Source organism: Leptonychotes weddellii, chromosome 9 (assembly GCF_054177405.1).
Source record: "Leptonychotes weddellii isolate Sample4059 chromosome 9, ASM5417740v2, whole genome shotgun sequence".
NCBI classification, from domain to species: Eukaryota; Metazoa; Chordata; class Mammalia; order Carnivora; family Phocidae; genus Leptonychotes; species Leptonychotes weddellii.
In genome coordinates, this window is record NC_138377.1 from 55,667,104 (window position 1) to 55,693,800 (window position 26,697).

Sequence of the window (26,697 nt, forward strand, 5' to 3'; positions counted from 1 at the left end):
GCCGCGACCTGCCCGCAGCCATGTGGGTCTGGGCCTTCGGGCCCTTTCCGACTGGGGTGCTCCAACCTCGGGCGGAGGGCCCTGCCTTCCTTCTTCCTACAGCTTACGGCCCCCGGCCCCCCGCGCCAGGGCGGGGCGGGGCAGGCTGCTCCGAGACCCCGCCTCCTCCTGCCGCCACCAGCCCCGCCTCTCCCGCTGCTGCCGGCTCCCTTCGGCCCCGCGGTGCGGTGCGCGCCTGCGCTGGCCCTGGCCTCGGAGCAGCCATGATGGTGGGTGTTCTCAGCAGCGCCGAGCCCCGGGCGCGCGGTGGGGGCGGCGGGCGCGGGGCGGGAGCGGGGGCCGCGCCGGCCTACAACTAATGTCTCCCTTTGTGTCTCCCCAACTCCATCTTCTCCCCTGGTGCGCCGGGCCCGGCGACCCCGCAGGAAGGCCTGGACGACGGCCCCGACTTCCTCTCGGAGGAGGACCGCGGAGTAAGTTCTGCTTCTTTCTCGCTCTCGGGACCCTTCCGCCCCAGCCTTGGCCCCTGGGTGTGGTACCAGGAAGGGTCCCCTGTCGCGCGGCACCTTCTCCCCGGCGTCCTCCTTTCGGTTTCCTCGCTGCACCGCGCCCCGCCCTCTTGCAGCCGTTCCTCCCTCGGGGCCGCTCCGTTCTGATTTCCCGGGGACCCACGGCCGCTTTCCTGTCCCCCGCCCCGACTCGGACCCTCCCTTGGACCTCCTCCCCCGCCCGGCTCGGGGCGCAGGTGGGAAGTGGAAGTGGAGGCCGGAGCTGGGTCCTTACCCTTCACCCCCCGACCCTTGGAGGGGCTATGAAAACACATTCTGCGACCTTTGTGGCGGCACCCTCAGTTTTCTCCCGTTGTGGACCTCAAACCCGCTGCCGCCCACTCGTCTAACCTTCTAAAACAGATATAGTACAAGCTTTTTCTAAATTGCCCCTTTGCAAGGAATTTTACAGTTGCCGAACCTTAACTCGTATCCAGTATCCTACCAGATTTTGCAAAGTGCTGGAAGCTCACGATACCTTCACGTTTCTTAATGTCCAAAAAATACATCTTTTGCGGAGTTCCCTTGGTGACGGTTTGAGGCCAGTTGCCTGCCACTTAAGAAGGGGCCTCCAGGCTCCGATTCCTCCCTCCCACTCTCCCCCCTTTCCCTCTATTTGCCTTGGCTGAAGGGGGGTAATCTGTATAGTGCCTTGTACAAGTGAGCACTTGAAAAATATTGATATGTGATGATTGCAGCTCAGCAAGGTTCCTTGGGTCCATCACATTTAACAGCCTGCACTTCAGTTTTCCATTTTACCTTTACTTATTCATGTTAGATAATATGAGAGACACATCAGTTAGTCGATTTTTGGCAAGTGACAAAATATTGTTGTGGGATATTAACTGTTTTTTAAATAAAAGATGAGGTAGTTAGTATTAACTGATGAGCTTTATAAAGTTTTCAAATGGTAAGAAGGATACAGAAGGGGCTGCATACTTTTATAAATTTCTCAGTTTACACAAAAGCATCATTTAGAATTTCTAGTTAGTGTGAAAGCATCGTACAGGATTTCTGGTTATTTCTAAAAAGTTTAGTTTCTAATGAGTTTTTAAAAACTGTGTAGGTGTGTATCTGTATCTTCTGGGGTAAGACCGTAGTAGCGTTAGATGGCCACTTAAAAATTACATTTTGGGGGGCGCCTGGGTGGCTCAGTCGGTTGGGCATCTGCCTTCGGCTTGGGTCATGATTGCAGCGTCCTGGGATCGAGCCCCGCGTCGGGCTCCCTGCTCAGCTGGGAGCCTGCTTCTCCCTCTGCCTCCCCTGCTTGTGATCGCACTCTCTCTCTCTGTCAAATAAATAAATAAAATCTTAAAAAAAAAAAATTACGTTTGGATTTTAAAATAGGGAAGCCAGTAGAGTTGTGTAATGAAAGGAGAGGAATTGATAATAGTATAATTAAACTGATTTTTCTAAATATAAAGCAGTTGGCACTCTTTATTTAGATAACTTTGTCTCTAATTTTTGTGGTCTACCAGAAAAAGCAAACAGGATTTGCAAACAGGATTTGCCCTCCTGTAAAATCTGAATAATGTTCAGTAAAAGTATTAATTTTTTGAGTATTTATTTTGATATGAAAAGCAGAGTATTTTCTGGTTAATATTTGCATTCATTGCTTTATGCCTTTGGTAAGATTTGTTTATGAAACTCGAAGCACTTATGTAATGTGTCCAAAAACTTTTTTCATGTATTACAAAATTAAAGGGAAAGGGAGACAAAGAGCATGCCTGACCAGGAGAAAATGGAAAAAACATTACCATGACTTTTTTTTACAAAGCATTTAGACTGTCATAGTGAATATGTATATATGTCCAGTTCTTCCTTACTTTTTGTCCTGTGGAACTGGGTGAATTATAGTAATAATTATAGGTGGGCACTGTGTTAAGTACTGTATAAGCATTGTTTCATTATATTCTCTCATTATCCTTGTGAAACTTTTAGTATTCACCTTTTACAGGTTAGAAATCTGAACCTTGGAGGACGCCCGGATGGCTCAGTCATTAAGCGTCTGCCTTCGGCTCAGGTCATGATCCCAGGGTCCTGGGATCGAGCCCCGCATGGGGCTCCCTGCTCGGTGGGAAGCCTGCTTCTCCCTCTCCCACTCCCCCTGCTTGTGTTCCTGCTCTCGCTATTTCTCTCTGTCAAATAAATAAATAAAATCTTTAAAAAAAAAAAATCTGAACCTTGGAGAAACTGAGTAAGCGGTGTAAGGTCATACAACCAATGAGTGGGAGAAGTGGACTTTTTTTTTTAAGATTTTTTTATTTATTTGAAAGAAAGAGACAGAGGTAGCGAGAGAGAGCACAGGCAGGGAGAAGACGAAGAAGCAGGCTCCCCGCTGAGCGGGGAGCCCCATGTGGGGCTGGATCCCAGGACCCTGGGATCATGACCTGAGCTGAAGACAGATGCTAAACCGACTGAGCCACCCAGACGCCCCTGAGAAGTGGACTTTAAACTAAACCATGGTTCTGATATCAGAGCCAGTACCCATATTTCTCAAAGTGGCCCTGAAACATTTGCTTCAGAATCACCTGTGGTGTTTGGAAAACAAAAGTTTCTGGGTCATGCCCTAGGAAATCAGATTCTCCTGAAGTAGGGAAAAGGACTGATAACTACTTCTTTTTTTAATACTTTTTTTCTTCTTCTTTTTTTAAATCCAGTGTAATTGCCCTACACTACTATTTCAGCAAGCACCCAAGAAGATTCTGTTGTGCACTGAAGTTTGATTACAGCTGCACAGTTACCCTGCTGTCCATCATTTCAGGAACAGAAATATCTGGCCTGTTTAAATTTCCTTATATTGTGTTTGTTCTGAAATAGACTGCCATAATTAGAACTTTTAGACATTGTACTTTTAGTTTAGGTTATCTTGTTCAGCCTTTTTCTTTCTTTTTTTTTTTTTTTAAAGATTTTATTTATTTATTTGAGAGAGAGAATGAGATAGAGAGAGAGCATGAGACGGGGGAGGGTCAGAGGGAGAAGCAGACTCCCTGCTGAGCAGGGAGCCCGATGCGGGACTCAATCCTGGGAACTCCAGGATCATGACCTGAGCCGAAGGCAGTCGCTTAACCAACTGAGCCACCCAGGTGCCCCTTGTTCAGCCTTTTTCTTGAGAGAGAAAAAGCAGGAAGTGCATGTATCAATAGGAATTTTTATATAAATCACAGATTCAAAAATAATTGTAAGCATTTCATACAGAGCAGCAAGTAAGCAAAATTAAAGTCTATATTTTTAAATACATTCTTAAGCAGCCTTAAATTTTCATCATGATTTTTGGAACAGAAGAGAATCTTATAGCCTTAAAAAAATATTGTTTTGTGAAAAACTTAAAAAGCAGGCTTTAAGAAATACACAATATTGAAAATTACTGGCTACTCTTCAGCCATACCTCTACATAATAGGCTTTTTTTCCCCAAAGTGAAGGACAGTAACATATTATTTAGTAAACAAATGAGCCCTTTGAACTGGACACATTTTGCTCTGATGTGCTTGTTAAATAAGAGCCGTGGGTGCCAGTGTGTTGGCATAATTCTCTTAGCATTTGATTTTAATTCTAAATAATATGTTTATTGTTTTCAAAATTACTTCAGGTGGAGTAACTACACCTCTCCTGGACTCCTAACCTTGCTCCTCCCTCTCTGTTCCTTATCTTTGTCATGTTATCATTTTCCAGTCATGCAAGCAAGAAACCTCTGAATTGTCCTTCATCTCCATATCAGAATAGTCACTGAGGCTAGTTAATTTTTTTTTTTTTTAAAGGTTTTATTTATTTGTCAGAGAGAAAGAGCACAAGCAGAGGGAGTGGAAGGCAGAGGGAGAAGCAGGCTCCCCGCGGAGCAAAGAGCCTAATGAGGGACTTAATCCCAGGACCTTGGGACCATGAACTGAGCAGGGGGCAGACACTTACCCGACCCAGGCGTCCCTGAGGCCAGTTAATTTCATCTCAAAAATGTTGCTTATCCTATCTCTATTTGTCTGGCCCCACTTGTCCTTGCTATTTCTTGCCTGGATTGTAGCAATGCCGTCATTGGTCTGTGTCTCCTTTCGGTCTGCCTTCCAATCCAGGCTTCACATTATTTAAAGTTACCTAACTTTCAATGACTAAATCATATAACGACACTAGTCAAAAGTATTTTCTTGGACCCAGTTCTTCTTGCAGTAAGGTTCAAACTCCTTGGGCTAGCGTTAAACACCGTTCATGACACTTTCAGGCTGGCTTCATTTCTCAGTATATCTTTCCTGCTAGACACATTCTGGTCTGCTTGTCATTGCCCAGGCACTTTAATGTCTGTTTTATGCATGCTTATTAATGTGGTAGAGTGCTTTTTTTCCTCACCTTTTTTTTTCCACTTGAAGTTTGATTTATTTTTGAAGACTTGGCCAGATGTTTGCATTTTCCTTTGTACCTACACAGCATTTAGTTTGAGCATATTCCAAATTTATTGATAGTTATTTTAGATAAAAATGTGACATTGATTATGTTGGCAGAGGATGAGAAGATGAATGTTGGCAAAGGAAAAATGGAAAGTTCCTGCCCTAAAACCATCACAGTATGGTGACAGATAAAGTGCCATGGGAGTACAAAGGAGGGAGTGTTTGCCTTTGGGAGAAGGTGAAGTAGTGAAGACAATGATAGCTACATACCTATGTAGCATTTACTGTGGGCCAGGTACTTTCCATATATTAACTCAGTTCTCAAATCCCTGTTAAGTAGCTGCTACTCTCCTAGTTTGGAAAGGAGAACTGAGGTTCAAATTAAATAACTTGCCCAAGGTTATAACAGCTAGTATGAGCTGGTTTCAGACTCAGGCAGTCTAGCTCCAGGTCTGGCACTCTTAACCACTGTGCTATCACCTAAATGAGCTAAGCCTTAAATATTGACCAGGAATTTTGTAGCCTCTCGGAAGGGGAAGGCTTGCCAGCAGAGTGGAGAGCCTGGGTAGGTAATTTGGTTTCGCCTGGAGCACTTGTTCTCACAGGAAGCAGGGGTAGATAATGGATAGTACACATGAGTGTAAAGTGCATAATAATTAAGATTCTAGGCAGTGGGAAGTCCTTGGGGATTTTAAGCTGGGAAAGCCCTATGCCCAGATGAAAATAGCATTGTAGATTACTCTGATGTGGAGGGTGGGTTGATTCTTCCTTTCACAAAGCAGAGAAGCCAGTTGTAACAGTCCGGATGAAAAATGATGAAGGTATAACTAAAGCAGTGGAAGAGAGGATGAAAGAAGGGACAGCAAAGAGCTGTTGAGGAGATAGAATTGACAGGGCATAGTGACTGTGTAAGTACATGGGCTGGGCAGAGGAGAAGGAGAAAATGAGGAATGCAGGCGAGAAGAACAGAGTTAGGTAGATCATATGTTTGGTTTCATATATGTTGGATTTGAAGTGCCTGTAAGGTGTCTAATCCCTTTCCTGCCAAAGATCTGTAAGGGTGAGGATTGTGCCTTTTCACTGCTCTGTCCCTAGCTCCTAGGACAGTGATTTGCACATTGAAGGCACTCAGTTATTTAATAAGTGACTACATCTGGGCGGATATGTCTAGTTGGTACTGTGAAAGTATGATTGGGAATTTAAAATAAGAGGTCTGAGTTGATGATAAATATTTAGGAGTTATAGTCGAGAATGGCTGAGATTGCCCAGGCTAGATAGCACCTGTGGAAACCAACATTTAAGGGTTATAGGGAAGAAATAGATCGATCAATCGACAGGGCTGAGAGAGGTAGGAGGGATATGAGAGAAGTCCCCAGAAGTTGAGAGAGTTTAAAGGAATTAGAATGATCATCAAGGCAAAATACTGCAGAGAGGTCAAGAACACTAAAAAATTACTGGATTTGGGGCGCCTGGGTGGCTCAGATGGTTGGGCGTCTGCCTTCGGCTCAGGTCGTGGTCCCGGGGTCCTGGGATCGGGTCCCGCGTCGGTCTCCCTGCTGGGCGGGGAGCCTGCTTCTCCCTCTGCCTCTGCCTCTCTCTCTTTCTCTCTCTGACTTTCATGAATAAATAAATAAAACATTAAAAAAAATAAAAATAAAAAATTACTGGATTTGGAAATTAGGTATTCGGTGTGTACAGAGTTTGTGAGACCGAGTCTAACCTTGACTAGAAGAGCAGTGTCTGAAAGGGTCGTGAAGCAGACAGCACAATTAAATGCTCGGGTGGACAGATGGACACTGCTTGTGAAAAAGTGGAAAGGATGATGAGGTTAGATTTATTTGTAGGAGAGTTTATTGATAGGTCTGAGGGAAAAACAGCTGCTAGTGTTGTTTCTTTGGGATGTGGGAAACCAGGTCACTTATTGCGAGTGCGGATGGAAATGTAGAGGGTTGAGGTAGTAAAAGTTTGGAGTAGTAGCTGAAGGGAATTGGAAGGAGAGCTGAGCAGATCTACTCAGGTGTGTTGAGTGGTTTTAAGAGCTGAATGCAATTTGAAGACCATTAATTTGTAGTAGACCAATATAAACAGTTGTGACTTTTCTCTAGCCACACCGGCACCTCAGAAAGCAAAGATGATTGTTGAATTGAGGGTGGGAATTTGCAAGCCAAGTATGGCAAAAAGAGCTATGAGAGTTGACGGGACCAGTAAGAAAGATATTGGAGTGACATGTCATGCAGTGGAGTGGAAGAGGAGGGAAGCAGAGAGGGTAACAGACTGCAGACATACGGAAAGGTCACAGAACAGGAGATATTGATAAGGTTAAATTGTACACAGAGTACAGTTGGTGAGGAAAAAGAGAATGGGAAGTACTTAATTTTGTGTTTTATTACATAAAGTTGATTGTCTCCCTCACTACCGATTTCTTGAAGGCAAGGCTTTTTATTCACTCAAGACAGTTGTTTGAAATCTATTAAAACAAGATGAAAAATTGATTATTTGGTTAAAAGTACTAGGGAAGGGGTTCCTAGGTGGCACAGTTGGTTAAGTGCCTGGCTCTTGATTTTGGTTCTGGTCATGATCTTAGGGTCGTGAGATCCAGCCCCCACTGGGCTCTGCACTCAGGAGTCTGCTGGAGATTTTCACCCTCTCCCTCTGTCCCACCCCCCACTCATGCTCTCTCCCTCTCTCAGATAAGTGGATAAATCTTTTTTTTTTTTAAGTTTATTAAAGGGATGTCTGGGTGATTCAGTCAGTTAAGCGGCTGCCTTAGGCTCAGGTCATGATCCCAGGGTCCTGGGATTGAGTCTCACATAGGGCTTCTTGCTCAGTGGGGAGCCTGCTTCTCCCTCTGCCAGCCACTCCCACTGCTTGTGCTCTCCCTCTCTCTCTCTCTCTCTGACAAATAGATAGATATCTTTTAAAAAAGTTTATTAAATAAATGCACATTCGCATATTGTCTAAAGAGTAAAGTGTTATATTTGTACTACCAGTAATATTAACTTTGACTTGGAGGGAATGCAGAAGTGGACACCATTAGTAATATCCTAGTAATGTTTAATTGTGTCTGATATGGTATGTGAGAGGAAATCTGGTTGCAAATGCCAGTTATGACTTTCTCTAGCCACACGCAGCAGCTCAAAGTGTAAAAGCAGAGAGTTGATGGTTGGATTAATACCAATTACGAGAATTTGTAAGCTGGGTATGGCAAAAGAGCAGTGGGAGTTGTGAGACCAGCAAGAAAGGCATTGGATAGGGCTCCTGGATAGCTCAAGTCAGTTAAGCGCCTAACTCTTGATTTCAGGTCAGGTCATGATCTCAGAGCCCAGAGATCCAGCCCCGCCTTGGGCTCTGCACTCAGTGGGGAGTCTGCTTCTCTCCCTTTCCCTTTCTCTCTGCCCGCTCCTGTGCACGTGCTTGTGCTCTCTCTAAAGTAAATAAATACATCTTAAAAAAAAAAAAAAGGCATTGGAGTGACATATCATGTGACCCTAGTAATGTTTTGTTGTTTCTGGTGTAGTATATGAGAGGAAATCTGGTTGCAAATGCCAGTTTCCAGAAAAAATATATATAATCAACCACGGATTTGACTGCTCAGTATCAGACCTACAATAATAATAAAAATGATATATTACAGGACTTCCAAAATCATGTCTGGGCTAGGAGTTAAACATTTAAAATTTGGCCTGAATTAGTGAGCCTAATGGAATTTACTTCTGTCTGTCTCAGAGGTTTTCCATTGACTGTACTGTAATTACAGTTTCTTAGCCCAGTTATGATTACCACCTTTCTTTCTACGCTTCTCTCCTTTCCATTCAACACGTTATTTATTGAAGTCCGCCACTGGGAATATAGCAATGAACAAAACAGAAATCTATGTCCTCAAAAAACTGACATTCTAGTTAGGGAGGACTATTAAAAAAATATAGTAGATGGTAAATAAGTGATATGAAAAAAATGAGGGGGAGGGATAAGGATTGTTTGGGAGTGGAGAGAAGTTGAGCTATAGTAGTCTTAGGGTTGCCTAAGGCCTTCCTGAGAAGGTGACATTTTGGTAAATACTTGAAGGAAATGAAGGAGTGAGTCATGCAGATACATATCTGGGGGCAGAATATTCCAGGTAGGGGGAACAGTAAGTGCAAAGACTCCTGAGGTGGCAGCATGCCCCAGCGTTTAAGGAACAACAAGGAGGCCATCTGCATGTTTACAGTGAGCCAGAGGAATAGTAGATTAGCCTGAGAGATGATGTCAGATACAGATTTTGTAGGGCCTGGGAGACCCCTGTAAGGACTTTGGCTTTTCTCTAAGCGGGGACCCCTTAGGTTTTGAGCAGAGGAATGATTTTTAGTTTAATGGGATCTTCTGGTAGCTCTGTAAGGAGTAGATTGAAGAGGGTAAAGGGTAGAAACGACACCAGTTGGGAGGCTATTGCAGTAGAGTCATTTTCCTTTTCTTCCTCCATCCATCCACTTATCTCTGTACATTCGCTTTTCTGGCAAAGATGAACAACTAATTTTTTAGGAATGTTCTAGGGTAGATACATTATAGTAAATGAGTCAGTATAGTAAATTAGTAGTGAATGTCTTCTTTACTAAGTAATTATATGTGGAAAATTAATCAGCAATAAGGCAGCATCTTTAAATTATCTTTTTTTTTTTTTTTTTTTAGATTTTATTTACTTGAGAGAGACAGAGAGCACAAGGGGAGGGGAGTGCAGAGGGACAAGCAGACTCCCCACTCAGCGGCTCACACTCAATCCCAGGACCCTGGGATCATGACCTGAGCTAAAGTCAGACACTGAACCAACTGAGCCACCTAGGCACCCCTAAATTATCTTTCTAATGTTATGTATTTATGTTGCTTAATCCATTTTCCCTGCCAAGTCTTTCTCTTGACCTTGACGCAAATGTTTAACCTAGTCAGTCTCTGACAAAAGAATACAAAGTTTATCAGCCCAGATAAGGATTAAACCAGTGAATGTCATCTAATGAGAATTTCTTCACTCTGACCTCACTAGTTTCAATTAAATGTTGATGAATCACAAGTTGTTTGCTTTCATTTTCCCTTAATAAAAACTCTCTAACATTATTAACTTTAAAGAAAGAAGAAAATATGCCTGAAAAATCTTGTGTACATTTTATGTAATTAACATTAAATTTACAATATGATACTTTATCAAATCGAAGGCACAATTGTTTGGAAGGTATACTTTCTTTTATGTACCACCAAGAAAGAAAAAACATTTTCAGTTAAACTAAAATTTGTCATCAGTTGCAAGGCATTCCTATTTCAAATGTTAAAATATGCAAAATATGCATCTAGAATTGATGAAATAGAGCAGATTAGCTTTCAGTGGAAATTTTATATTTGTGTGGGGGATGATTTCATTTTATTGGCTGGCTTTTCCATTATACATCTTAGTTATTAGAAACAGGACTTAAAAAAAAACCCTAATGTGTGTGAAGCAAATCTTACTGCCAAACAAAATAATTTCTTTATGTCTCCTTTTCTCTGTAAACTCAGGAAATGGAAAAAAAAAAATTGAGGTGTGAGGTGTATACCAGAACTGACTGTAGAAAGATGCAATATCGGGATGAACACTTCAGCTGATATTTTGAATTTACTATGAAATATAAAGGAGTCACAATCTTACCACCAGCATTTTGCTGTGACCATATTTATGATTCATGCGCTTTTCCTGAGATCAATTCTAGAACAGTTTCTAAAAGAATGAAGAAGACAAATGATAGATTGGATTGTGGCCATTAAGGCAATATGTGAGTGGCTACAAGCTTTAATAAGGCATACAAAAGAGAATTTACAGAAGAGGTGGAAAATAAAGAAGTAGAAATGTAAAAGTAAAGGAGGAACTCCTGCAGATGATTGTGGTTATGATCACAGGGATGTAATCTGTGTATTTTTCAAAAGTCTTCAAACTATATACTTAAAATCTGCATTTCATTGTACGTAAGGTATACCTAAAAAGAATCCAAGAACAAAAGCAGTAAATATATAAGAATGTTTGTTATTAATAAAAGTTACAATTTTAGGGGCGCCTGGGTGGCTCAGTCGGTTAAGCGGCTGCCTTCAGCTCAGGTCATGATCCCAGGGTCCTGGGATCGAGCCCCGCGTCGGGCTCTCTGTTCAGAGGGGAGCCTGCTTGTCCCTCTCTCTCTGCCCCTGCTTGTGTTCCCTCTCTCGCTGTGTCTCTCTCTGTCAAATAAATAAAATATTTTTAAAAAATAAAAAAATATTAACAATTGAGATGAAGTTTTGACAGAATATAAAGACAAAGCAACCCTGAAAATCTAGGCTAGGGTTCCCAAACACAGTTTTTAAGGCTTTTTCCCTGAAGATTTTTAAAAATTTTATTTTATTTGAATTCAGTTAACATACAGTATATCATTAGTTTCAGAGGTAGAGTTCAGTTATTCATCAGTTGCGTATAGCATCCAGTGCTCATTACATCATTATATCACTTGCCCTCCTTAATGCCCATTACCCAGTTACTCCATCCCCCCACCCACCTCCCCTCTAGCAACCCTCAGTTTGTTTTCTATAGTTAAGAGTCTCTCAAGATTGTTATAAGTCTGTGGTAGGGCCTGGGGTTCTGTATTTTTAACAAGCACCCAGGGGGTCCCTGGATGGCTCAGTTGGTTCAAGTGTCTGCCTTCAGTTCAGGTCATGATCTCAGGGTCCTGGGATCGAGCCCCAAGTCTGGCTCCTTGCTCAGCAGGGAGCCTGTTTCTCCCTCTGCCTGCCACTCCCCCTGCTTGTGCTCACTCTCTCTGACAAATAAATAAATAAAATCTTAAAAAAAAAAAAGGTTTATTAGAGTGCATGCACGTGTGCGAGCAGGAGAAGGGGCAGAGGGAGAGGGGGAGAGAGAATCCTCTACACAGAGCGAGTAGTGGGGCTTGATCTCACCTCCCTGAGATCATGACCTGAACTGAAATCAAGAGTCAGATGATTACCAACTGCCCTACCCAGGCGTCCCCATATATGCATTTTTAAATATATGACAGATTGGAGAGTATAAACAATTTGCTTCCAGCATTTTTTCCATTTACATTGTAATTAAAATTTGAAATGCTAATGACAGGACACCAGGGTGGCTCAGTTGGTTAAGCATCTGCCTTTGGCTGGGGTCATGATCCCAGGGTCCTGGGATCAAGTCCTGCGTTGAGCTCCTTGCTCGGCGGGGAGCCTGCTTCTCCCTCTGCCTGCAGCTCCCCCTGTTCATGCTCGCTCACGCACCCACTCTCTCTGACAAATAAATAAATCTTTAAAAAAAAATGAAATGCTAATGACTATGTGAGATTCCCAAAATAAGTCCTGGGTTTTACAACTACAGTATTTGAAGTAAGCTAGGTAGTTAATTAGGCTTTAACTATTTCATATCTTTGCAGCTGGCTAAGACTTTATTTTCATCTTATAGTGTATTTGATTTTTTTAATAAGTCTCCAAATTAGTCAAACATTTTAGAATGTATATTTGTTTAAAGGGAAGAAAAATTGATGAAATTTAAGAATTATAAATAGAATTAATGGTAAGCATAAAGTAGAGGGGCATCTGGCTGGCTCAGTCGGTGGAGCATGTGACTCAATCTCAGGGTTGTGAGTTTGAGCCCCACATTAGGTGTAGAGTTTATTTTTTTATTTATTTTTTATTTTTTTAAAGATTTTATTTATTTATTTGAAGAGAGAGACACAGCGAGAGAGGGAACACAAGCAGGGGGAGTGGCAGAGGGAGAAGCAGGCTTCCCGCCGAGCAGGGAGCCTGATGCGGGGCTCGATCCCAGGACCCTGGGATCACGACCTGAGCCGAAGGCAGATGCTTAACGACTGAGCCACCCAGGCGCCCTAGAGTTTATTTTAAAATAAAAAAAAATTATAAGTAGGGCGCCTGGGTGGCTCAGTTGGTTAAGCGACTGCCTTCGGCTCAGGTCATGATCCTGGATCGAGTCCCGCATCGGACTTCCTGCTCGGCAGGAAAACATGTCTATTGCTCAGGTTGTAGTGATGTTACAGAGTGATAGGATATGAGTATGTGACCATGCAGCATAAATATGTGTGTCATCCATGTGCTGTTCCTTATAGACCAGCTTGGTTCTTTTCCAGTGCCTCTTGAAGCTGTACCTGATTTTGATACCGGTTTTCATCTGAATCCACTGGGGAATGGGACAATTATGCTTTTGTTTCTTGGCCAGAAATTGCTTGATGGGTCTTGTGAGAAGATCCAAATCAGAGTATTAATGTGCAGAGTTGGGATTCAAACCCAGGCCATCCAAGCTCCTGGGTTAGGGAGCCTTCCACACTTCCCTGCTGTCATCCATGGTGAGGAACAGTCAACCATACACACCATGATGGCAGAGAAATAGGAGAGAGAAAAAATAGTTCACTTTTTGAGTGAAATTATAATGAATCATGGTTAGCACATCGACTCATACAAAGCATAGTTGAAATGTGTAGAATGAAAATGAAGATAATAACATACCCAAAGCACCTGCCTCCCAAAATATATATGAGGTTTAAATGAACTTTTAGATTTAAGATTCTTTTGTTATTTTTGTTTCATTTTTGCATTATCTGAATGTCTGAGAAAAGAATGAAATTCTCTATAAGCCCACAGAATTTTTCATTAAGGTATTATCTTTTTCTAGCTTAAAGCAATAAACGTAGATCTTCAAAGTGATGCTGCTCTGCAGGTGGACATTTCTGATGCTCTTAGTGAGAGAGATAAAGTAAAATTCACTGTTCATACAAAGGTAAATGTGATTTTGTACTTGTATTATTAACAGCTATTTATTGTGCAAATGTTACATATGTAATAATATATTGACTGGAACTTTGGTTTTGAACAAATTAGAAAGAAACCATATTTTTGGGGCGCCTGGGTGGCTCAGTTGGTTAAGCGACTGCCTTCGGCTCAGGTCATGATCCTGGAGTCCCGGGATCGAGTCCCGCATCGGGCTCCCTGCTTGGCAGGAAGTCTGCTTCTCCCTCTGACCCTCTCCCCTCTCATGTGCTCTCTCTCTCTCTCTCTCATTCTCTCTCTCAAATAAATAAATAAATAAAATCTTTAAAAAAAAAAAAAGAAAGAAACCATATTTTAGCTTATAATTCACTGCTTTTATTTTAACAAACAGTTTTAGGGAATGTACTTTTTTAATATGCTTTTTAAAGGTTAACATTTAAGAGTTAATCACAGATGTAATGCAAATTTAATTTTCTCTAGACTTATTAACATGTTTCAGTATTCTTGTTTTCAATTTTGTTTTGTTCTTTCAGTTAATTATATTATTGTCTTAGAGGGCATTTGGGTGGCTTAGTTGGTTAAGCCTCCAACTCTTGATTTCGGCTCAGGTCATGATCTCAGGCTTGTCCCTCTCCCCCCCACCGACCCTCCCTCTTTCTCTCTCTCTCTCTCTCTCAAATAAATAAAACTTTAAAACTAAATAAATTACTGTCTTAAAAATTATTTTCTTCTTGGATTTTAGTTCTCAGGCACATTTTCAGATCTTAAATTTATTTTCCTTTGAGTAGTTGAGTTTGACATATATTAATAACTTTTAAGTAATGGTAGCAATACAATATAATAAGAGGCTGTCAGCTTACTTTCTTAAAGATCCCAGGATAATTTTTTCTGGGTGTCTCAGTTTTCATAATAGAGTTTAAAAGTACTGATAATCATTCATATAAGACTAATTTAAGAAAATAAGATTAAAAATGTTTATTAAAAGCTTTTTAGTGCAATTTTGATTTTTCTTCAAGAGAATCTCTGTCTTTGCAGAGTTCATTGCCAAATTTTAAACAAAATGAGTTTTCTGTTGTTCGACAACATGAGGAATTTATCTGGCTTCATGATTCCTTCGTTGAAAATGAAGACTATGCGGGTTACATTGTAAGTGTTGGGGTTCCATTTTAATCCCATTTTGTAGGAACTTTTTAGATACTTTGTTATGTGTTAAATCTTGTTTAGCATTTTAGTGAACTGCTGTGATTTTTAAAAATTGTCAGTTACAAAACGCAATTGACTACCACCTTTTATCCTGAATTGTCTAGTTTGAGAGTGTGGAGATATGGATATCTTATGCTCCTTCATTTAAACTTAAATTCTTACTGTTTATTGGAATTGAAATGGGCTTTTCCTAGAGATTAAGGGGCTGTTATAAACCATACCCATTTTGAACCCTTAGGTAGACAGATATTTAGAGTTGGAGGGTTCCTTAAGAGGTTATCTAATCTAAGTATGCATTAGGTGTTGTGCCTCAGCTGTTGACCACACTCAGATTCCTGAAATTTAGTTTCATTTGATCTCCTTGAAATCATCCTGAACTGATTCTGTCTCCATCCTTATGGCAACACTCCTTCTCAGTCATTTGCTTTTTCTTTGTAAAACTCAGAATTTGGTGGACCACTGGCAGTGCCTTCTTTTTTTTCTTTCTTTTAAAAAAATTACTGGTTTATATAAAGAATCAACACAGGAACAGCCAAAAGGAAGAGATGCATAGGACAAGGTATAGGGAGAGGGGGTTGGTGCAGAACTTTCATGTTCTGCAGGTGTACCACCTTCCACCTTCCAGCATGTCAGTGTCTTCGCCAACTTGGAAGCTCCTCCTTCTCTTCCCATGTTATTTCCACCTTTTCTTCCTCATCTTGTCTAATTCTTTTTTTTTTTTTAGTTTTATTTTATTATGTTATGTTAGTCACCATTCATTACATTATTAGTTGTTGATGTAGTGTTCCATGATTCATTGTTTGTGTATAACACCCAGTGCTCCATTCAATACGTGCCCTGCTTAATACCCGTCACCAGGCTAACCCATCCCCCACCCCCCTCCCCTCTAAAACCCTCAGTTTGTTTCTCAGAGTCCATAGTCTGTCATGGTTCGTCTCCCCCTCCGATTCCCTCCCCCCGTCATTTTTCCCTTCCTACTGTCTTCTCTTTTTTTATTTTAACATATAATGTATTATTTGTTTCAGAGGTACGGCTCTGTGATTCAACCGTCTTACACAATTCACAGTGCTCACCTAATGGCATTTTCTTACTACCATGTCCTTCTACACACTAAACACTCCTCAAAGATCAAGACCGTATCTTATTTAGGGACGCCTGGGTGGCTCAGTTGGTTGAGCCCCTGCCTTCAGCTCAGGTAATGATCCCAGGGTCCCGGGATCAAGTTCCTCATCGGGCTCGTTACTCATCGAGGAGCCTGCTTCTCCCTCTGCCTGAAGCTCCCCCTTCTTGGATTTAAAAAAAAAAAAAAAAAGGACCATGTCTTATTTATCTTTATATGCACATTGTTCAGCATCATTCCTGGCACATAGTAGATGTGGTGTATGGGCATCCATGAATGTGTGCTCGGCTGTACTTGATGCTTCCTTCCCTATGGCTTTCCTCAAGTATAACCCTTCTCTTGTATTCATTCTTTAGCTTTCCCCTACTTACCTGTTCTTCCTCTTATCTTCTTGCTTTCTTTACTTTCCATCATTTCCCCTTAACTGTTCTTCTAGGCCCTTCCTCTTAAGATAAACTTTTTCTTTATCCTTCCCTTGAATGATATGTCTCTTCTAGATCTTATATTTTTATTTAAGGTAAGTGTTTACTTACCCACTGCGAGTGAATAGAATGATGTTAGTCATTAATCCCTGTCTTGTTCTCTTGGTTTTAAGTCAGTGCTTTCTTCTTCTGATAACACTCCTCCAATTCAGGAACCCTTTTTAACATTCCTTGCTAGATCATACTCTTGGCATTCATGAATTTTAAAAACATAGCATAGCATAAAGCTACTATGAATTCTTTAATTAAAAAATATATTTGTATTTAATCAAACCATTTACATACTTCTGAAAAATGGTATGCATCTTCTTTTAGTGTATAGTCAGAGCTTAATGTGCATATACATTTGAGGACTCTAAGTTGCCACATAGGAATCTGCAGATTAAAGTTTGGAAACTAGTGTTCTTATACTAGAAAATAGTGTTCTGCTGTATTTCTTCCTTGGTGCAAAGGACCTAATCAAGTTCTCTATCCTGAATTGGGATATTCCTGGTGTCGTGTTCATTCAGGATGTTTTTAGCTCTCCCAGATACAGTCTTTTATGGTGGCAGTAGTACAATTGCTGTGAAAAAGAAAATAGTCTTTAAATTAGTGACTTGGTTCTCTTACAGATCCCACCAGCACCACCAAGACCTGATTTTGATGCTTCAAGGGAAAAACTGCAGAAGCTTGGAGAAGGAGAAGGGTCCATGACAAAGGAAGAATTCACAAAGATGAAACAGGAACTGGAAGCGTATGTGATTTTTGTTGTTGCTTTTGTTAATTGTGCTTGTTTTAATGCCTTTTTCTGTGCTCTCTGATATCCCATCCTTTTAATCATTTCACCACAGTGACCCTTTCTGAAAGATGCAGGTTTAAGCCAAACAACCAGTTTTAATGATCATGATCAGAGCCTACAGGAAAATTATAGAATAATTGTCTGTATTGTAAAATTCTTTAATGTTTTAAATAGACTCTGAAAATTAAAAACGGAGGATCCAAAACTTTATTTAAAAATAGTAGAAAGGGAAATACTTTTTAAAGCAGAATGTAACTTGCTTTGTTTTTTATTTACAAGGTTTTAGTCATTGCCAACCTAGTTTTCTTTTTTCGATATGTGCATACTACCCAAACTTCTATTATTTCTCATAGAAATATGCACTGAGCAACTCTGCATATATTATTTTCTTTTTTAAAAAATGTGTGTGTGCATGTGTGTGTAATTTTTGCCCTCTTTTTTTCTGTCTCTGGCTTCTGGCTGAAGGAAAAAGAATAGGAACAAAGTAACAAGAGAATAGTTTTTAAAATGTTTTCATTAAATGATTATTAGTTTCACATATACTAGAAATTGTATTAAATCCTTGAAAAAATTTGAGATAGTTTCTATTTTATTTTTAGCATACTTGCTAAAAATACCAAATCTTTCCCCTTTTACTAGACATATGAATAATTTTAGATTTGCAGTACATTGTTTTTCTGTATTTTGGGAGCTATACAAGGAAATAACTTTCCTTGCATCATCATCACTTCCATCACTCTTTTTCTGGCCATTTCTCCTCTTCATGCATTTCCTTTTCTCCTCTTCCACTTAGTTTTGGCTTTTAAGCGTCTATCCACATGGCTACTAGACTCCTCTTCAGAATGCTAAACTCATTTGACAAGATAAATTAGCAAAGTAGATCTTTTTTGTCAAAGTGTAAGGTGCCAGGTATTTTAAGATTTTTGTCCATGCTGGGTGCAAGCAATAGTCTTGAGAGCAGACAGAAATCTATACTTTTATAGTTATAAAACTGAAAACTGGAAATTAGCAGAGCACATTAATATTAAAGAATCTGTGGTTTTCCAGTGGCCCTGATCATGATTCTTTTGTGGTCTGGTTAGGGGTTGGATAACAGAGAACCTTGGGTTTATTCTACTGCTACCTCCATCCTCTGCATCCTTCTTTTTTGTCTTCACTGAATGACTACCCTCACAGAGATCAAACTTCTCCCAACATTGGTCCTGCTGGTTTGCTGGTATGTAAAATTTATCCTCCTTGCACGTAGTTGAAGCAAGAATATTGGGCCTTTTCCTTGAGTGTTTCTTTTTTTCAAACTGACATATATTACTATACGATCGCTGTGATTCACTGATGATATTAAAATATTTTAAACACAGTTTTTCAATGTAATGACAAAAATTAGTCTCTCTGCGGTATGCTTTTTTCTTGTGTGTTTGGGTCATTAGATGAAAATAATTATTAATGTCAAAAATATGTTTACTGAGGATTGGGTTTTATTTTTTTTTTATAAAAGTGTTTAAATGCAGTAATTATCTAGAAATTGAGTCATAAAATTGTATTGAATAACTCGTAGTATACTTTCTCTGGAGCTGAAAACGAACCCCTCTATAGTTACTTTAACATCAACTTGCATAGGAAGAAAGGTTCATAAAACCTAAAAATATTAACATTTAAATATAATAAATACTATTAACTAGCATGAAGCCTTTTCAGAGCTGGGTTTTATATATTTTATTAACAGTTCAACTAAAATCTTTGTTTATGTGGATTATATCTTTATATCTTTAATTTTGCTTTTAGTATAATTCAGAGTATTTGCTGAAAAAATTGTTGCAGATGATTTTCTAGTTGATGCAGTGTTTTACCTTTAATTTTGTGTATTGTTTCTAGTGAATATTTGGCAATATTCAAGAAGACTGTTGCAATGCATGAAGTGTTCCTATGTCGTGTGGCAGCACATCCTATTTTGAGAAAAGATTTAAATTTTCATGTCTTCTTGGAATATAATCAAGATGTGAGTATTGATTAAAGTAGTGATCAAGGTTTATTTTTAGAGTTACTGGGAAAGGCAGGGAATAGTTAGATGACCCTTTTTTGTAACATTCTTATATTTCAAGGCAGTTTAAAATGATACTTTTGTGGGGCGCCTGGGTGGCTCAGTTGGTTAAGCGACTGCTTTCGGCTCAGGTCATGATCCTGGAGTCCCGGGATCGAGTCCCGCATCGGGCTCCCTGCTCGGCGGGGAGTCTGCTTCTCCCTCTGACCCTCCCCCCTCTCATGCTCTCTCTCTCTATCTCATTCTCTCTCTCTCAAATAAATAAATAAAATCTTTAAAAATAATAATAATAATAAATAAAATAAAATAAAATGATACTTTTGTAGTGGTAATACAGTATTTCAGTAGAACTTGAGGAGATTAATTGAAGAAATGAGGGAAAATCATGTTACTACATGGGATATTGATTTTCATCCTGAATTGTGAACTTTTTAAGAAACACGGTTATCAACTTGATTTTTTCTTTTTTTTTTTTTCTTTTTTTAAAGATTTTATTTATTTATTCATGAGAGATAGAGAGAGAGAGGCAGAGGCAGAGGGAGAAGCAGGCTCCCAAGGAGCAAGGAGCCCGATGCGGGACTCGATCCCAGGACCCTGGGATCATGACCTGAGCTGAAGGCAGACGCTTAACCGACTGAGCCACCCAGGCGTCCCATCAACTTGATTGTTTCTTAAATTTGAGTTTGGAGTCCTCTGAAGCCTTATGGGGAATCCCAGCGAGGTGTTTGAGCTAAAGAATTCCAGATTAGTTTTGGGTTAATCATTGAGTTTTGATCTGTTTAACTGACCTTCTTCAGTGCGATTGCTCCTAACCTTCTTCCCTCCCTGCCTGAAAACTGTTACAGTGCAAATAGAAAAATTGGTGCAGGGCGCCTGGGCGGCTCAGTCGTTAAGCGTCTGCCTTCGGCTCAGGTCATGATCCCAGAGTCCTGGGATCGAGCCCCACATCGGGCTCCCTGCTCAGTGGGAGCCTGCTTCTCCCTCTCCCACTCCCCCTGCTCGTGTTCCCTCTCTCGCTGTGTCTCTCTCTCTGTCAAATAAATAAAATCTTTTGAAAAAAAAAAGAAAGAAAAGAAAAATTGATGCAATTGAGCTTCAAAGATTTCTTCATTTGTAGTACTGGCAAAAATTTTAATGGGTGGGCGATACAGATCTTGGGATTTATATTCGGATGACAAGATTAACTCATAATTTTAGCAAAAAACCAAATGTAGCATAGTGCTAGTTTGTTTACAAGTTAACATCAAGGTCAAAGAATTTTGTATATATAAATTTGTCCTTCTGGTTTGGTTTTAGTAGACATGACAATGACAATAAAGTGTCCTAAGTCTAGCAGTAGAGAGAACATATTTTTTTAAAAGGGTATGAAGTTACTCAAGATCACAGAAACATAGCACTTAAGCATGGGTACTTTGACAAGCATAAATGTGGTATGTGATACTGGCATGTGGTCGTTTGTAACTAGGAATTAATTGTAAAGAATGCTGGCTATATTATGAATTATAAGAAGTGAAAACAATTCATGAGTAGGGTTGCCAAAGAACACACGATACATAATGCTGTCATCAATTTTTTACCTTTATGTGTTTGTTTTTCCTCAACCTTATTCGTGGCCTGGGCCAAAACCTTAATAATAATTGGTAGAGCAGCATAAGTCTGTATACAGTGGGGCGTGGTATTATCGGTTCAGGGTGACTTGTGCTAGAGGAGCCTCGTGCTCCACGTACTCTAGCCCATTGCCAAATCTCTTAGTGCTATGTGAAATTACATATCTGTATTTTTTTAATTTTATTTTTTAAACTTTTTTTTTTTAAGATTTTTTATTTCTTTATTTGACAGAGAGAGACACAGCGAGAGAGGGAACACAAGCGGGGGGAGTGGGAGAGGGAGAAGCAGGCTTCTGGCCGAGCAGGGAGCCCAGTGCGGGGCTCGATCCCAGGACCCTGGGATCATGACCTGAGCCGAAGGCAGACGCTGAATGACTGAGCTACCCAGGCACCCCATAGCTGTATTTTTTTTTTTTTTTAAGATTTATTTATTTGAGAGAAAGCAGATGCATGAGCAGGGAGTGGGGAGGGGCAGAGGGAGAGGAAGAGACTCTCGAGCAGATCTTGTCATGGGGCTCAATCTCAGGACCCTGAGATCACGACCTGAGCCGAAATCAAGAGTCACACACTTAACTGACTGAGCAACCCTCGCGCCCCATATGTATCTGTATTTAAAAAATTTGTATATTTATTATTTGTCTCCCTCTGCTAAAATATAAGCTCTCTGGAAGCAAGGCTTTAATTTTTCACCATTGTATCCTCAGTACTTTAGAATAGTGGCTGACAAGATGTAAAATAAGTATTTGTTAAAATGATAAGTGAATGAGGGGCACCTGAGTGGCTCTGTTGGTTAAGCCTCTACCTTCAGCTGCTGTCATGATTCCAAGGTCCTGGGATTGAGTCCTGCATCGGGCTCCCTGCTCAGTAGGGAGCCTGCTTCTCCCTCTGCCTGTGCCACTCCCCCTCCTTGTGCTCTCTCACTCTCGCTCTATCAAATAAATAAATAAAATCTTTAAAAAAAAAAAGGTAAGTGAATGATTTTTAATAGTTTAGATCAGCTTTATAAATAGCTTTCAGAAATCTTAGGTTTTCATAAGTTTTCTCCCATCAATGTACATTTTTCTTCCTCCCAGACTAATATATGCTTAATAGAGATAATGATGTGCTGCATTATAATAACCCTTTTAATATCAGCATATGGTGTTTTGGAGAAACTCTAAAAAGACAGGAAAGTGTTTTGCAAATACTCTGTACAAATTAATAGTGGAACACCTGGGTGGTGCAGTCAGTTAAGCGCCTGACTCATGATTTTGGCTCAGGTCATGATCTCAGGATGGTGAGATCCAGCCTCGCATCAGGCTCTGTGCTCAGCATAGAGTCTGCCTAAGAGCCTCTCTCCCTCTGCGCCCCCCCCCCCCCCGCGCCAATGCTCACGTGTTTTCTCTCTTCCTCTCAAATAAATAAATCCTTCTAAAATATAGAATTAATTAATAGCAAGTACATTAATAGGTTATTGAAGATTATAGGCCCAAAACTAAAAAGTTTCTCTCAATCTTGTTCTGATGCTGTTTCTCAGATCTTTACTCACTTCGCTGGGGCAGGAAAAGCAATCTGTATGTGCTATTTTGTTATCTGAGTTTCAGAGGGTCATGGGACTGATGAGCTGTTGAAGTAGGGCTAGGGTGCTTGAAGTCTAAAAAGGCCATGGGGCATCTGGGAGGCCTAGAAAAGCTTGTTCTAGTGTTTAGTTGTGTGAGTAGTCACTGTTGTAAGCATTTAGTGTTGCTTTACTTAGGTAGCTATATACCTTCTCTGTTTCTACTAGGTATAGTCTGAGTCTGCTTAACAGTAGATTAAATATTTAACCTAATTAATTCCCTTGGGGCGCCTGGGTGGCTCAGTCGGTTGAACAGCTGCCTTCGGTTCAGGTCATGATCCCTGGGTCCTGGGATCGAGTCCCACATCCGGCTCCCTGCTCGGCGGGGAGCCCGCTTCTCTCTCTCCCTCTGCCTGCCGCTCTGCCTCCTTGTGCTCTCTCTCTATCTCTCTGTCAAATAAATAAATAAAATCTTAAAAAACAAAAAACAGGGCGCCTGGGTGGCTCAGTCATTAAGTGTCTGCCTTCGGCTCAGGTCATGATCCCAGAGTTCTGGGATCGAGCCCCACATCGGGCTCCCTGCTCCGCGGGAAGCCTGCTTCTCCCTCTCCCACTCCCCCTGCTTGTGTTCCCTCTCTGGCGGTCTTTCTCTCTGTCAAATAAACCTTTAAAAAAAAAACCAAAAAAACAAAAAACACCCTAATGTCCATTCAATTCTTGCTACCTTATCAGTGGCCACACCCAGGACCCTCTCTCTTATCTGAGTTCTTAAACTCTAGTATTAATAGACTCCAAACATTGACAGCTAGACTCCAAACATAGACAACTCTCTTTTTCCCTACTCCTATTTTGGTTGTTGTTTAACTCACTGGTACATCTAGACCCTTGACCTCTCCTGCATTTTGACCCTGTTAGAAGCCCTTTTGTCTTTACTTATTTCTCATCTAGTCTAGATTGCCTGCTCCATCATTTATAACAAGGTTATGTCTTTAGACAGCTCTCTCCCATTTTCCATAAAAGCTCATTTCAACTTTCAGCAGTTCCTCTAGATGAGAAAATGACCGTGTTCACTGGGAAGTGGAAGCCAGTCAGAAATCAAATCCTACAACTCTATGTGTGTCCCACAACTCTCAATCACCATGGCAGCCATGATCATGTTTTAGCTTTTTTTTTTTTTTTAATTTCTTCCTTTCTAATCTGGATACCCTTTTAATTTCTTTTGCTTGCCTAACTGTCCTGGCTAGGACCTCCAGTACTATGTAAAATAGAAATGACAAGAGCAGCCATCTTTGTTTTGTCTCTAATCTTAGGGGGAAAGCATTCATTGTTTCACTGTCAAGTATGATGTTAGCTGTGGGGTTTTCATTGATGCTCTTTATCAAGTTGAAGTTCCCTTCTGTTCCTAGTTTGTTGAGTGTTTTTGTTATGAAAAAAGTATAGCTATTGAGATGATGTGGTTTTGTCCTTTATTCTGTTAATATGATGTATCACATTGTGCCTTTCCATTTTGATGAAGATATCTTTCTAGCTGTCCTGGATCCCACGTACTTCTACATCTTTGGGATCTCTTCTGACTGAGTTTTCTTCTTAACTCTGAACATTGTGAAACTCTGTAAAGGTATTGAGTAAGGAGGAGATGCTCAAAATTTGATTTTGGAAGTCATCAACAGAATGGATTGAATTGAGGAAATGAGAGATGTTAACTAGTAGTCCAGTGTAGTAGTTAGGCAAGAAATAATGAGGTTTTTCACTAGGACAGTGGGAAAGAAAGGGACAGATTTCAGGATTTGATGGTAGAATTTGAGCTTTGAGAGACAAAAAGAAGTTGTAGATTATTTCAAGATTTTTAATGAGAGGTGTGGGGCTTAAGGGAATATGTTGGAGAGACTGGTTGGATGGAGGGACCATGGACAGGGAACCAAGAAGAAAAATTTGGAGATTAGATTAGATTATAATGAATACTGTCTTAGTTTAATGTGGGTTTAGCAGAATCTCCATATAGGGATATAATATAGGCAATTGGAAATAGGGTCTGAGGTTCAGGAAAGAGCTTAGGGATAGTGATCATGATTTGTGAATCATTTACATAATGGTGAACATTGAAGCCATGGCAGTAGATACGGAAATTAGATGGGATGTTACATTATGGGACACCCTGATGCAGCAAGTGGTAAAGTCAAAGAGTTAGCTGCTTCTCAGTTTTGCCTTTAGATAACCATTCTTGCCATCTGGAGTCACCTTTTGTGTCCCTTATACTATAAGTTGCTGATCCCCAAAACAGGACAAGACATGATATTTGGATGAGTTCAGAGTGAAGAGTTTGCAGAATACGGGGCGCCTGGGTGGCTCAGTAGGTTAAGCATCTGCCTTTGGCTCAGGTCATGATCCCCGAGTCCCAGGATCGAGCCCACATCAGGCTCCCTGCTCAGCGGGGAGTCTGCTTCTTCCTCTGCCTCTCACCCCACTCATTCTCTCTTATTCTCTCTCAAATAAGATAAGTAAAATCTTACAAAAAAAAAAAAGAATTTGCACAATGTATTTTCAAAGTTTTTATAGAGTCCTATGATGGTATATTAGACTCCAATAAATTTTACATCTTTAAAGGAACTCCTGGATTAAATTTTTAGTTGTCTTTATATATTACTATATATGGGATAAGAAGGCTACTTGCAATGGGATTATCAAATATACTTATAAAATTTGAGATATCTAGGCATTATTGTAGATCACCTGAATCTGAATCTTTGAGAGAGGCCAGCCTCCTCTTTAATACACTAAAGTTTGAAAGTCACGGATACACATAATGATACTGCCACTTTATTAAAGTTTAAAAACCAGGATCCTTTTGTGGTTGCCATTTTGATGTCAGAGAATAAAAGAGGCATTACTTTCCATTTGTAATCTAAAAAAATTGCCAACTTAAGTTTACCTTTCTTTCAGCTGAGTGTGAGAGGAAAAAATAAAAAAGAAAAACTTGAAGATTTCTTTAAAAACATGGTAAAATCAGCAGATGGAGTAATTGTTTCAGGAGTAAAGGTAAGATTCTATTTGATTAACAGAGGTATTGGTTTGAGAATCTACTTCTTTTAAGAAGATAGATTGAGATTTCAGATGTGCAGATGACTTACTAGAGTAAAAGAGAATTTGGACGGTAGAATGCTTAGGCCTGGGAATCTGGGTCCCCTGCCCTCGATTCTACTCTTTAGAGAACTTCTTTCTCCCAGGGGTGAGAGGTCTGTAGGTACAAGGGGATTTGCCCACCTGGAGTGCATACCCCTTCCCTCCAAACTAGACCATGCTTTAGGGGTCTGGAACCCCATGTTTCCTTGCCCAAATCTGAAGCCTACTTCCAACTTTTTCTCTTCTGTGGGCCTCTTCCCTGAATTCATCCTCCAGTGTGTGCATTCATGGGTGGTCAAGGGTGACCATGGAACAGCTAAGAAGAGGGAGGGCACAGGGGAGAAGATCAGTGTGCAGGATAGAATATCCGCTTACATACACACGTGAGGTTTCTCTCGGTGCCGTACAGAGCTGCAGGATAGGGCACGAAGAGGGCCTGCCTCCATTTGTACACTTGCCTTTGGCCTTACAAATGTTAGGGGCACACTTGGGTTCAGATCTGGAGTTAGAAGAGCTCCTTTGAGGTTTTAGTCTTGTTGTGGGGCGCCTGACTGGCTCAGTTAGTAGAGCATGTGACTCTTGATCTCAGAGTCGTGAATTCAAGCCCCACATTGCAGGTAGAGCTTACAAATAAATAAATAAACAGGCATATTTAAAATTAAATAAATAGCACCTAAGTATTTCTTAATGATGTTCTAAAAATGGTACAAGAATTGATTTATCTGAAAACTCTTAACCATTAAAAGAGAAAAGTGTTTATATTACATTATCAAACAGATACTAAGAAAGATAAATAATGCTGCTTTGTCATCATTGCCTATTTTTATAGATACATCTACAGTAAAACTTAGGTAGGAAGTACTATTTATTTGATTCATACTTTGGTTTTTCAGAGACAGGTCAGCTGGTATGTTGACAGTGCATGTGCCATGGCTACTTTCTAATAAGGACTCCACTTCCTTCCATTTTGATGCTACTTACACATTAATATTGAACATTTTTCTTAGCATTAATCCACTATATGGATTATGATTTTGGTAAAGTAGTAACATTTTTTGAACATTTACAATGTGGTGTTTGTTAATCCACATTTTGTTTACTCTTCAACCCTACAAGTTAGATAGTTTTATCCCCCC

At 40.3% G+C, this 26,697-nt stretch overlaps 1 protein-coding gene across 2 annotated transcripts; it reads left to right on the top strand.

The window, feature by feature from the left end:
• LOC102730733 (sorting nexin-6) lies at positions 1-26,218 on the top strand. 2 transcript variants are annotated; one of them, XM_081830643.1, is made up of 7 exons: positions 21-269; positions 426-473; positions 13,582-13,686; positions 14,712-14,822; positions 17,093-17,214; positions 19,132-19,255; positions 25,382-25,838. In XM_081830643.1, exons 1-7 carry the CDS (start codon positions 21-23, stop codon positions 25,529-25,531), a joined length of 909 nt encoding a protein of 302 aa, XP_081686769.1. In that variant the 3' UTR covers positions 25,532-25,838. The 2 variants fall into 2 exon arrangements, with proteins under 2 accessions (XP_081686770.1, XP_081686769.1); XM_081830644.1 differs by lacking the exon at positions 14,712-14,822 and having other exon boundaries at positions 1-269; positions 25,382-26,218.
• The last annotated feature ends 479 nt before the right edge of the window (positions 26,219-26,697 follow it).

What these genes read in the sequence shown, in the direction of transcription:
- LOC102730733 (XM_081830643.1), top strand. Translation starts at nt 21, where the DNA reads ATGTGGGTCTGGGCCTTCGGGCCCTTTCCGACTGGGGTGCTCCAACCT. An exon ending in GCCTCGGAGCAGCCATGATG is followed by an intron (nt 270 to 425) that starts GTGGGTGTTCTC and finishes GCGACCCCGCAG; the next exon opens with GAAGGCCTGGACGACGGCCC. An exon ending in TCTTGGAATATAATCAAGAT is followed by an intron (nt 19,256 to 25,381) that starts GTGAGTATTGAT and finishes CCTTTCTTTCAG; the next exon opens with CTGAGTGTGAGAGGAAAAAA.